This window comes from Mobula birostris, chromosome 22 (assembly GCF_030028105.1).
Source record: "Mobula birostris isolate sMobBir1 chromosome 22, sMobBir1.hap1, whole genome shotgun sequence".
In the NCBI taxonomy this organism is placed as follows: domain Eukaryota; kingdom Metazoa; phylum Chordata; class Chondrichthyes; order Myliobatiformes; family Myliobatidae; genus Mobula; species Mobula birostris.
The window spans coordinates 25724145-25737881 of NC_092391.1; the positions used below are offsets into that span (position 1 = coordinate 25724145).

Here is a 13737-nt window from a genome sequence, read left to right on the forward strand (position 1 = left end):
TACAGCACATCTGTGATGGGCTGAATGGTATTTTGCAATGCTGCTTTATTCCATAATTCATCCAATTCAGTGGACTGTTTGATCCTTTTGTTCCTGGCCATCAATCTGGATGAGCGCTCTGTGTTGCACTGACTTAACATCCTGTTCTGATGCATGAGCTTCTTGCCTTTTTTAATAGTTTGTTCAGTTCCCAGGGAACCATCTATTAAACGTGAAGTATGTGTTGGATGTGGAATTTGCACCTGGTTTAGCTTGCAGGTGACTATAGTTGTCTTAGTAACCATGAGCTAGAGGCATCGGAGGAGAAAGGTGGGTGATTTGCATCATTACTCACGGATGATTAGGTGGGTTCTTGTGTGGTGATTGGTTTCATTTGTTTTTGAGGGGCTTCAGTTGTATGGAGAGAGTGGAGAAGCTGGCTCTGTTCTCGTTATGCAGAAAATTAAGGGAGTTTTGGGTATCTTATCTAAGAAAGGATGACCCGGCTGGTGGCGTAGTGACATCAATGCCAGACTTCGGGACGAAAGGTCCCGAGTTCGAATCTAGCCGGCTCCCCTGCTCGCTTTCCATCCGTGCTGGGTTACGAGCTGGTGATCCCTTTGGAGACTCACCCAGCAGAAGGCAATGGCAAACCACTGCTGTAACTTGCCTCGTACGCGATTCCCCACTACATCAGAGAGGTGTGGAGGGAAATCGTCCGCTAACCGGAGAAACTCCGGATGCGACGTACCTTTCCTTTCCTATCCTAAGAAAGGAAGTGCTGCCATTGGAAGAGGGTCCAGAGGAGGTTCAGAGACTGATCCTGGGGAATGAAAGGGTTAACATGAGGAGCTCTGTTCCTGTACTAGCTGGAGTTTAGAAGAATGAGGAGGGATCTGATTGAAACCTATTGAATATTGAAAGGCCTAGATCTGGTGAACATGGAGAAGATGTTTCCTGTAGTGAGGAAGTCTAGGACCAGAGGGCACAGCCTCAGAAGTCCCTTTAGAACAGAGCTGAGGAATTCTTTAGCCAGAAGGTGGTGAATCTGTGGAATTCATTTCTACAGACAGTTGTGGAAGTCAAATTGTTGGGTATATTTAAAGTGGAGTTGATTGGATTCTTAATTAATAAGGGTATCAAAAGTTACAGGGAGAAGGCAAGAGAGTGGGGTTGAGATGGAAAATAAATCAGCTATGATGGAATGGCAGAGCAGACTCAATGGGCTGAATGGCTTCATTGTGCTCAGGTATCTTATAGTATAGTTGTGCTTAAAAATTTTGATAGCCCTTTGATGGAAAGACTCAGATTTGACATAACAGACAAAAGAATCAGGGGAGAAATTAATTTACACAACAAGGTATAATTTGGAATCCATTATCTGGGGTGGTGCAAGCAATTCAAAAGTAATATTCACAAGGGAACTTAATAATATTTGACTGGAGCAGGGTGGAAATTGCAAGCTGGCTAAAGTGCAGGGCAGTGGGGCTAACTATACAGCATACAGGATCTAGTGCTTCCCTGGCGTATGTGACGAATAAATCCTTCTCGGGCTTCCAGCTGGGTATAGGTGTCGATTTTTAACCCACATTTTGATGACACACACTGCCATCTTCATCAGGGATGGCATCCTGATAAAGATGGCAGAGATTGTCGTCGAAATGTGGGTTAAAATCAATACCTGTACCCGACTGGAGCCAAATAAGAGCTTATTTGTAATTGTATCGCACTTTCCAACAGCTGGCAAAGGCACAGTGGCATAAATGACTAACTTCAGTTCTGTATGCTTCTGTTGTGAGTTCAGAAAATATGGTAGAATTTTTAAAGTGTATATCAAAAATGCTTTCCCACCATCTGTCCCAGCTGCAAACTCTATGTTGATGCACTTGTATACATCACAGTGGAGAAGAGAGGGGGAGGGCAGGTGAGCATACTGTTCTTCATAACTTGTGCACCTGTGCACGTCTGTTTTATTTTGTCTAACACTCTTTAAAGTTCTTGAGTTTCCCTGGCTCATTTGGAAAAGGCAGAATGTGGTTCAGTTCCTGTTCTGTGCCAAATCATTTGTTTACCATGCTTTCGCGACTTTACTTAGCTATTGCTTTGTGTAAATAAACCCGTCTATTCCTGGTCTCTCTCAATCACCTGGGTATGACAATAGATGGTAAGATGGGTGGTTAACAACATGTTTGCTGTGGGTTGTGGGGAGGTGAAATTTCGGCAAATAACACAAAATAAGTGCCAAATTGAACATTGCTGAGACCTGTATGCTTCTGGTGTTCAGACAGGGTCTGGTTGAATACTTACTAACTGATGTTGAGTTTCTGGTGGAGTGAAATACTGATTGAGGAGGCTAGTATCTGGTATCAGAACCTATAAACAGCTGGGCACTGCCATAGATATTTCTGATTAACATTGCAGCATAGCTTTAGTAGAATTGATAGCAAGGAAATGGGATATTCGGCCCACCTGGTATATACCAGGATTTTATAGAACTTGAAAGCAACACACATAAAATGCTGGAGGAACTCAGCAGGCCAGGCAGCATCTATGGAGAAGAGTAAACAGTCCACTTTCTGGGCCAAGACCCTTCATCAGGTGTTGCTTTGGATTTCCAGCAACTGCATATTTTCTCTTTGTTTGTTTTATAGAACTTGGCTGTCTTCCTATTTGACTTCCAGCAAAACTGATTGTGTTCTTGCTCCTGGGTTGATCTACTTTGTCCTGAAGTACATCCGAACCCCTCTGCCATGATTATTCTAAACACTGGTGCTCCTCGGCTTCCTAATCTATTTCCTGTACACTGGTGACTGTATGGGCAGGTTCCGCGCTGACTTCATATACAAGTGTGAAGATAATCCCACTGTAGTGGACTGCATGAGTCAGAGTACAGGAAGGAGGTAGCTTAGTGACATGGGGTCATGACAACAACCTTCCTCGATGTCAACAAAAGAGCTGCTCATTGGCTTCAGAAAGGGGTGTGGTGCACATGGTTCTTGTCTGTACATCAAAGGTGTTGAAGTTAAGAGTTTTCAGTTCCTAGATGTGATCATCATCAATAGTCTGCTCTGGTCCAACCACACGGATGTCACGGCTTTGATGTAAACCTCACCAACATCTCTACTTCCTCAAGAGGCTAAAGAAATTCAGCACTTTCCCCTTTAACTCTCACCAATTTTTACCGCTGCTCCACAGAAAGCATTCTGCCTGAATGCATAAGAGCTTGATAAGGCAATCGCTGTGCAGGTGACAGCAAGAAACTACAGAGTTGTGGACTCAGCACGTCACAAGAATCAGCCTTCCATCTACGGACAAACACAAAGAAAGGTCTTGGCCCAAAATGACAGCTATTTATTCCTCTCCATAGATGCTGCCTGACCTGCTGTTTTTCCAGCATTGTTGTGTGTTGTTCTGGATTTCCAGCACTGCAGAATCTCTTGTATTTCTTATATAGACTCCTAGCCTAGCGATCTACCTCGTTATGATTTTGCACTTTATCGTTTGCCTGCACTGCACTTTTTCAGTAGCTTTTACATTTTATTCTGCATTGTTATTGTTTTACCGGTTCCTTAAAGCTGTCATAAAGGAGGAGCGGGAATAAGCTCCTATTACCTATTTCATGCTCCGAATGGCATGCACCTCAAATAGTCTCTGAGAACCAAGTTCAGCTCCTGGCCTTCGTGTGTGCCTTAGCTACTAAGCCCAGCATTACCATTTGTACTGACAGGAGAAGGGGCGAAGTCAGGTTACTGGCACCTTAAAAGCAGTCGCGTCGAGCAGATGAGGATTGTCAGCTGTGGTTGGCAGCTCATCTAGGAGAAGGAGAACTCTGACCTCAAACCTCTGGTGCCTTGCAGCTATACCCACTCAAGGGAGAGGCTTCAGGAGTAAACCCTGAGGGGAAAATCAGGATCTGGAGTCATTACGTTAAGTGTAATGCTGACTGGCAACTCCTGTGGCACTGCCGGTGCCAAACTTTATCGGTCTCTACTGTTCCTTTGGATTCATCAGCTGGGTGGAGAAGGGGAGCCTGCTATGTCACGTAGACAGCTTGGATGCAATATCCATGGTCCATCGTGACCAACGGAGGGCCTGATATTGTTTACCTTACCCTAGCTCGGTGCGCTGTGTAATGATGTACTCTGTATGAACCAAGCTTTTTCCACTGCATAATAATAAAACAACAGCAATCAATGTTCTTTGCCTGAATATTTCAAGTAGTAAGCACAATCTCAGTATCCTCTTGAGTAGCTTCTCTTGAAAACCTTAATGGTGACTTTGAATTTGTGACTTGTAGTTCAATCTTTCAGATATGAAAACATTTCATCTCCCCATTTGAATCTCTACGTGTTATTAAAGGGTTAAAAAGCTTTGCTTGTTCAGTGAAAGGGATCCCAATCTGTTCTGTTTTTTTCTCATTATTCCATACAGAGGAGAAAATGTAAAATACATCCATTGACCAGTTTTCCATGCAGTTGTGTAAGTCTTAATGCCACAATTGTCCGGTATTTTTAACCTGCAGATGAAGACTGGCCCGTTTGCAGAGCACTCCAACCAGCTGTGGAATATCAGTGCTGTCCCCGCATGGTCTAAAGTTAACCAAGGACTGATTCGAATGTACAAGGCAGAAGTGAGTACAACTTAAAGACATTGACCCTGACCAGTACAGCAGGTGCCCAGTGGGTGAGTGGCTGTGCCTGTTTACTGTGTGAACAAGGTTTGCTATTCAATTGATAATTCCAACACCACTTCACTTGAAATAGTTGGTACTCATCTTTGATTCCTTCCCAAGTTGAACCAATTGAAATTGGTCACTCTGATGAAGGGAAGCAGAGGAGTTCTATTGATTCTTACTCAATCTCGATTACCCTGTTTTCTTTACATAGCGACCAGGCTTTTAAAAAGAACTTTACATTGATTGTAATGCTCTTTGGAAAGTCCTAACATTAAAGCAGTTACATGAATGCAAGTCTTTCTATTATAGCTTCTCCCCCATTTCAGAAGTTGGAGCATTCTTGCAGGAAGGATGGTTTCCAAATTGCATGGGAATGGGGATGAGTGGGAGAACAGATTCCTGAAATGAAATATTTGGGGAGGGTGTGTGGGGGGTTACCATGGGACGTATTGTTAATTGAGTCTATGGGCAGTGTAGGAAATCTGCTGCTGACTTGTGTAACTTCCTGTGCTGCTCTGTGATGTTTTCAGGCCCCTGTGGCTTTAAAATTTTGGTTTAAAACTGAGTGGAGTAATGTGCGATGTAATCTGGCAGATGTGGGGCATTTGGGGGAAAGCTGAACTAAAAGCTGAGGTGTCGAGAACCATAACTCATAGCATGAGTCACATTGTACTCCTTGAGCAAACCAGTAAAGCCGTTAGTTCATGTCATGGAAGTTTATCACAAATACAGATTGATATTCTCAACCAAAGTTCTTTTGCACACACCATTTCAGCTCTTGGGGGAAGGAAAAGTGTTCATCACAAATGTCTAATGTCTCAAAAATGTTCTACGTACAGTACTTTTCTTTCTGAAGAAATGACTCAGTTGACTTTCCCCATTGACTGTGGTCACGCTCCATTGAAGTGAAGGGACAGGATGAGTAAGTAGCCAATGTTCATGAACATTGAGAAACCAGTACCTCCTTGAAAGTAAACAGAAGTTAAGACAGAGAGAGTAATCAAGTAGAGACTTCCAGATTTGCTTGGTGCCGAGAAAGAGTTTCAAGCTCACGTGGACAGCATATAATGGGACAGAACACAGCAGAATGGATCGGAGTCAGCCTGTAGGTGTTAGGACAGGTCTGGGCATCAGGTGAAGGGGTGGGGTTACTGAGTTGGAAGGAAAGAAAAGCTTCAAAGAGCGTGGGTCTGGTCTTCTGTCACACCGGGACTGTCTCTTTAAGCTATTGGTGTAGGAGGCAGCTGGCACAGGACAGGCATCCTTCCTGAAACACAGTCCCTTAGCCAGAGGAAACTGCGCTAAATGTTTCTTGAGGCAAATCCACAGACAAAAGACAGACTGTTACTGAGCCTACCCGCTGAAGGATCCATGTGGACTCTTACACGCTGTACTACTTCAATCCTTCTCCCATCATTAATTGTTATCCGGAACCTTTTTAAAAAAATTGCTGCCACAGTCTTGGAGGATTGCTTTGTGTTTTTTTAAATTCATAAGCTTTTTATATATGTACCTAGAAGTGTAGGATATAAACCGGTTATTTAGCCCTGTTGCTTATGTGGTACTAATGTATTATAGGAGCCTCTTCCCGCCTGACCACCTCAGTATCAACATATTTTCTGTTTCGTGTCTTTCTCTAACTTTGTCTTAAGTATATCTATCCTGTATCAATTCCTGCATCCTAACCATATTCTAGATAATTCGTGGACTCTTTTGTTTTTTTGGATTGGTGACTATGTTATAGTTATGCCCCCTAGTCTAACGCCTGCGTAAATTTTCTGTCTTCTCTATCAAACACTTCTATAATGTTAGACCTCTAACAAGATATAATCTCAGATGATGCTTTTCTAAAGTAAAGATCTCCAAATATTTTAGAATTTACTGACTGATGGTAACTGGAGGTCCTGGCTCAGTGATGGCACTTTCACCTTTGAGCCAAAGGCAGAGAATTTAAGTCCCACACCAGACACACAAGCTAGGCCAACTTTCTTGTGCAATATGTATTTTTAAATGGTAATTTGTCTACTTGCCGCTAAAAAACTCTCCCAGAAAAACGAACAGGAATGTAATGGCACTGGCTTGACTTTACTGAAGCCTTTGTTTGGCTGACATTTCCTCTTGCCAGGGTACAGCTACCACCAGCTCTCTGATACCCTGCTCCAGCGCCTGTCAGAGTACACAGTGTGTGCTGGCAGGCTCTTCAAATGTGAGAGGCATCTCGGCTAAGTGTCAGAGGGAGTGACTTCTGCTTTTTATTTCCACTCCCTGGCCTAAGGGCCTTGGAGCAAATGCCTGATGCAACTCCTGCAATGATCAATGAATTCGGTGAGACAAAAAAGCAAAGTCCAAGACAGGCAGAAGTAATTTGGCTTGTTTTGTCTCTGCTGGACTGTTGAAACGGAAACTCAGTTTGTCCGATTACACTGCTCTATACAGAAACCCTTTACATTTCTCACGAGGTATATCCCTTTTTAAAAAAATTACTCCTTAATCTTTATCGGGCAACACACTCCAGATCATAACCAGATGCTGGATGTAAACATTTCCCTCATGTTTTGTCAGGTTGCTGACTCTCCGACCATTGGAAATAATTCACACCTATTCAGTATCGAAATTGTCTATTAAGTAATTTTTAACAGGATTGTCAACTATGGGTCAGATTTGGAGTAGTTTGCCTGTCCCCCCCCCCCCCCCCGAGCTGCTTGATCAATGCTTTAGTAACTGAATTAGTATCCAGAGACCTAGCGACTTGAACTCAATCCCACCATGGCTGTGGGAAATTTAAGTTCAATAAAATGATTGTAAAAACACATCTGGTTCATTAACGGGAATGAATTCTGCCATTCTAGCCTGGGCTGGCACTTGCAGGGCTCTGATCCACTCATGTGGTTGATTCCTAACGTCCCTGAACAGGCATATCAAGTCATTATGCTCAAGGTTTAATTAGGGCTGGACAATAAATGAAGATCTTGGCAGCAATACTCACATCCTCTGAACAAATATATAAAAGAATAAATACTGAGCTTGAAACAAAAGTACCTTACTAATGACCATTTGAATCAACACCGACTAGGGACTGATCCTGGGTGGTCCACTTCTCCACAAGCCTCTAGGTAATCATTACATGCCCTCAAAATGACTCTGCATCCAGACTCCAGCAATGCTGCTCCTGGAGGGTTTGACAGGATAGTGCTGATAGTTGTCCAGCGTGTCTGACGATGACTGAAAACCTTTGGAGGAGAGCTTTAAAGAGGAGAAGCCACTGCATTGGAGCAGTTCCACTCTCTCGACCTCAAAAGTCCAGGTGCAGTGGTACAAAGAGGTATCACAAACTTGACTCTTCCTTGGTTGCAGTGGATGACCATAGTGTCTTCTGTGCCTTGCTGTGCCCTTCGCCCTCCATACAGAACCGCCTGCCTGGCCGCTGGATCTCATTGTAGATCTAATCCACCCAGACCACCAGAGCTGACTTCACATGCTGGGACGGACAGGTCCCTATCTCACTTGGGGTACGAAGGCACCGGCTGCCCTCACCTGCCTTACCCGCCTGTCAAAGCAGTGTACTGGGGTGTGGCCACTATCACATGAAAACAGCTACTTGGAGCCACAGGTGAGAGTTGAGTGTCCAGTGGGGACCAGAGGTGAGTGAGCTGCCCCGAAATGCCCCTTCACCAGAGGTGCTGCCCCTCCCTGGACACCCCACACACCCAAAGGATGGTACAGAGGAAAATTTATTCTGTACTTGCTGTGTCCTGTAACTGCCCTGAGAGCATTTTCTGGGGAAATGTAGAAGCAGCTTTACTCTGTATGTAACTTCTGTTTTATACGGAGACAGTATGGAGAAAATTTTATATCTAGCCCTGCTGTACCTGCTCTGGGAAACTTCACTTCTTTCATTACATTCATAATGACCAGAAAATTCAAATTTAAAGGCAAAATGTTTTCCCAGTGCGTTTTGCTGAATTCTGTTCATCATTTCTGTTTCTTTGGGTGGTTCTGGGTGCTTTGAGCTGATTGAGGTGACATCAGTTTAAAACACTGTTCTCCATTAGAAACCACAGCTCTTTGACATTCTCAACATTCTAGCTCTCTCACCAGCTCTTACCCTCAAACTCCACCCCCTCAATTACATCAGTCTCTCAGGTTTACTTGTGAAGTGAGTTGGAAGTTAAACTGGCTTATTTACCCGAGGATCTCAGCAGCCTCTAGCCATTTACCTCTCAGCATGTCAGAGAAAGAGAGGGGAGAATTGTTACTGCCACTCCATCCTTGACTTCTTTTAAAGATTTTTTTTCCACTGTGCTCATTTTGTTTGGCTCAACATTGTCTGAACCTCTCTGTCATGAACTGATCATCATTATCAAAGACTGCTAGCTGGTGCCCCCTCTCGTTGAATTATTGATTACAGGACTAGACATTAAGTATACAAACCCCAATATATACCCAAGGGAGAAAGAAATGGAGTAGTGAGATGAAATAAATAGAGGGTAGAATGAAAAATGTTGGTTTTGCCAGTAATGGCCACACCCTGAGATTTAACATATTAAAATATGTTTATTGATTTAAAAAAATATTTTCATACCGTCATGTTAAAAAAAAATCAGATCATCCATTGTTGCTAACTTCCGCAGCCAGAAATAATATCTCCTCCCCACACCTGAACAGCCTGAGGGGCCCCTTTCTTCCTCTCTGGGCAGTCCCCTTTTAACATCATCCCTATTGCTCAGCTAAACTTGTTCTCATACTGAGAAGCTTATCATTTAACTCCACACGCTTCCTCCAAACCAAAGATTCACCTATAGCCACCGGCACAGATCCAAGCCATTATTTGTTTCCTTTTGGGACATAACATGTTTGTCCTACTCAGGTTCTCCCCCTTGCCTTCTGGTACATGACAATAATGGTCCTTCTACTTATTCTCTTATGTTCCATCATCTCTGTTACCAGTTAGATTAGATTATGAGGACACTCAGTCCTTGTTTATTGTCATTTAGAAATGCATGCATTAAAAAATGATACAACATTCCTCCAGAGTGATATCACAAGAAAAACACAGGACAAACCAAGACTAAAACTGACAAAACCACATAATTATAACATATAGTTAACAACAGTGCAAAGCAATACCATAATTTGATAAAGAGCAAACCATGGGCACGGTAAAAAAAAGTCTCAAAGTCCCGATAGACTCATCATCTCATGCAGGCGGCAGAAGGCAGGAACTCTCCCCCCGCCCCATTGAACCTCCAAGTGCCGCCAACTTGCTGATGCATCACCATTGGAAGTACCCGACTGGCAGCGGACTCTGAGTCCGTCTGAAAACTTCGAGCCTCCGACCAGCCCCTCCGACACAGCCTCTCCGAGCACCATCCTCTGCTGAGCACTTCGACTCCACCCCGGCCGCCGAGCAACAAGCAAAGCCGAGGACTCAGGGCCTTCTCCTCCAGAGATTCTGGACCACACAGTAGCAACAGCAGCAGCGAAGCAGGTATTTCAGAAGTTTCACCAGATGTTCCTCTGTGCTCTCACATCCGTCTCCATCAAATCAGGATTGTGCACAGCACCCTACTTGACAAATAACAGACATCACCACCGGAGTGGCCGCTGCGAGCTGCATTGCGCCGCCATCTGCTTCTCCAGAAGAGAAGGAGAGTTTCCATGCTGTTCTCATTTTAAAATAGTCCACCTCTGCCTTCCATTTCTTGACTTTTCTATCTCCATTTCAGTGGGTGGTTAGAGTAACCAGTATCTAGTATAAGCCCCTGGGGTGCGCCACAGTTAGCTTGATTATATTGTTCCCATTCTGCTTCCTTCATTCCATTCTACCAGCTAGTTGGATTCTATAGGATTAGTTCTGATAATGCCAGTTTTCGCACTGCCCCTTTAGATATTGTCTTTTTCCTCAACTGTGCTTTCCTCTCAACCATTGTTGATGGTGCTGTTTGAGCATTCAGTTCTATTTCTCACACTTCTGCTCTCACCCGCTCATTTCTGACTCAGAACAAAGGTAGGGATTCCTTGCCTTTGCCTTCCACCAAGCTAGCATCCATATTCATTGGATTACTCTTTGCAGTTTCCAACACCTCTGACCTGATAACAACACAAGACAACTTCTCTTCCAGCATACTGAAAGGACTGTTGGAGTTCTCAGAAGAAGACAAGCTCTGTTCTGACCATCTGCAGATTTTGGCAGCGTTGGAAAGCTTGAGTTTATTGAGTGGCTGTATCTTTCTTGTATGTGCTACGTGTGCTTTATGCTGTGTGTGACTGTTGGTTCTGTGTTTTGCACTTTGACCTTGGAGTAACACTGTCTCATTTGGCTGTATTCATGAATTGTTAAATGACAATTAAACTTGAAGTTGAAGGTGATGCAGCAATGAAACATCGTTGAACTGAAATAGTAACTCTTTCTATCTCCACAGGTGTGGCCTGGCTTACTAAATATTTTCACTGTTTTGTGTTTATTTAACTGTCCAACATCTACGGTATTCTGCTTAAAGAAATTGATGTAAAGATGTTAAAGGATAGCTGGAACAACAGTAAAGTTTTGCATTTGTGTAGCAGTTTTAAAGTACTAAATTATCTGAAGATATTTTAGACATAATTGGGCAAGAAAATTAGCAATAAGCCACAGTTGATGATAATTGGAAAGGTGACCAATGTTTGGGTTAAAAGTTTTTATTACTATCATCAAGCATATGGATAGTTTTAAATAAATCATTTCTGGAATTAGTTCTGTTCAGCTGAAGGCAAAGTCCCTCCCTACTGGTGGTAGAGGGACTGAGGGAGTATAAGTTTTTAAAAAAAATTGTTCTAAGAAAGTGGTTGGGATGAAGAACAGACAGCTCTTGTAGCTTATTCAGTAATGTGAATTTTTCCTTATGTTCTTCTAATACATCTTTCTTTTTTAGTGCCTCGAAAAATTCCCAGTCATCCAGCACTTCAAATTTGGCAGCTTGCTCACCATCAACGCAGTGGGGTCATGAACCAAAGCAAAATAGGCACCAGTAATCGGAGGCAGTCTGGGACTTTCTAACCAGCTGCAACAAAAAGAACTTCCACCAAAAAAAAAACATGACTTTTTTTTCCTTTAGTACAACTTTTTTTGATTTTGTGTTAAGCTCAGACATGGAGTGAAGTGGTGTGGATTTTTAACGGGTGCAAATGGACATCGTGGCTCAGCTGTCAATCACTAGAGTTTGCTGCTCTGAATCTTCTCTACATCCAGCACAATCATTAATCTGCACCTCAGGTGTGACAATTCAAGCCAGTCTGGTATTGGTGGTGCTAAAGTGAGGGGGAAGCAACTACAGGAATGCTTACAAATGGAATAGAATTAAAATGTAAAAACGTGCCTTTGATTGGAAGAGAATTTTATGCCACTTAAAAGCAATGGGTGGATTTTTTATTTCTTAAAAATTACATGCCTCACAGGCTACTGACTTGATCCAAGGTAGTTCTCAGTTTGCCCTCCACCCCATCCTGCAGTATACTTAATGCTGCTTGTAACATAGTTCATTGTCTACTCCAGTGGTTATTTTTTCCAGTGTCAATGAGTCATTTGAGAAAGGAAGCATCTTGCCACCCTCTTCTGTTCCTCAGCACCCACTAAACTTCCTTGGCTAGTGGCAGTAAGGAAACAATTGCTGGTAATAGAATAACTAAATTTAACAATGACTAATTTGGTTGAATATATCCACAGCCTTCTATTCATATACAAAAAGTAAATATAAATCTCATTAGAAAAGTATTAGGCAATGCAGTATTTAAAGGATGTTGATATTCTCAGCCCTTTTGTGTGTTTGTGTGTATATACGAGTATTGAGAGGGCAGTGCTTGGAGTGTTTCAGCAATGAGACCTAATCCCTCAATAAAATACACTCCAATTACTATGTTACATATAATGAAAAAAAAATAAAGATTAAAGGGACAATGGTTTGTTGAATTTTGTTTTTATACTCTAGGCAGTGCAATGATTAAAGTTAGCCATTAACAAAACTTTGCTAGTTTTATTGGCTTATGGGCAGGAGGGTCTTCTGGTTCATAACCTGGCTCATACAGATAGCTCACCTCAGTCAAGTTGAAAGCAAACAACCAGCACAACTGGCTTTGATCCCACTAGGTAGGAAAAAAAATGACTCGACCCAATACCTAACTGCTTTTTCAAATGCGCATTAGGTCAAAAGATCATCACATGTGGTGTTTGATTCTGTCATTGACTGCAGCCAAGTGCATGTTTCTACAAGTGAACAACCAAGAGATCCACCTAAGAGTGATATCACCATGCGAAACTTGGCCAGATAATCAAATAGGATTTAAACAACAACTGAGAAGAGAAAGAAGGTGGGGAATTTAGGAACAGAATTCCAGAGCTCTTGGCCCACACACTTAACAGCAGGGCCACCAATAGTGATTAAAATCAGCAACGTGGGAATTATCTCAAGAGTGTTGCGGACTTGGAAAAGGTTGTAGGAATGGAGGAAACAGGACCATGGCAAGATTTGAAAGTGAATGAATATTTTAAAATTAAAACACATTGTCCAGCAGCCAGTGTGGACCAGCAGTAACAGATGAATGGAGTAAGGTAGAATATGGCTATAACTTGATTTTTGATTTACATTAGTATTTACATTTGGTCCAGCCTTTCAAATTCATCAACTTTTGCATGAAAGAATATTTTCCAGGAATTTACCTTTAGTAAAGTGAGGAATACCTGTAGCTTGCATGTGTTTAAGGTCAGGATTGGAAGTCAGAAAGCAGGCCCTGAGGTTATTGTAATAATGAGATCCTGAAAGAACATAGACTTGAATGAGAGCTTCATTAGCAGATAAGCTGGGATAGGGTTGGTTCAAATTTGACCAATATAGATTACCTGACTATTATCACATTTCTTTTGATGGGATCTTGCTTGGTTTGTGAACCCTTTGCAATTACCTTGTTTTCTGCATTAATTACTCAGATGATCAGACCACATTATGAGTGATAATAATAAACAAATGCAATCTGCGTGGACTAATAACACACACAGTTGTACTTCTCGTCAATACTAAGTACACCATTTAAACAATCAGTGTAGGTTCAAA

At 42.4% G+C, this 13737-nt stretch overlaps 1 protein-coding gene across 1 annotated transcript in view; it reads left to right on the forward strand.

Moving 5' to 3' along the window:
• The window catches only part of ptpa (protein phosphatase 2 phosphatase activator), a 56015-nt gene extending 43386 nt beyond the window's left edge, over positions 1–12629 (forward strand). The window contains exons 9-10 of the mRNA XM_072240401.1: positions 4502–4609; positions 11566–12629. Coding sequence (XP_072096502.1) covers positions 4502–4609; positions 11566–11640 — 183 coding nt within the window. The 3' untranslated portion in view covers positions 11641–12629. The remainder of the gene's footprint in view (positions 1–4501; positions 4610–11565) is intronic.
• Positions 12630–13737: the final 1108 nt, after the last annotated feature.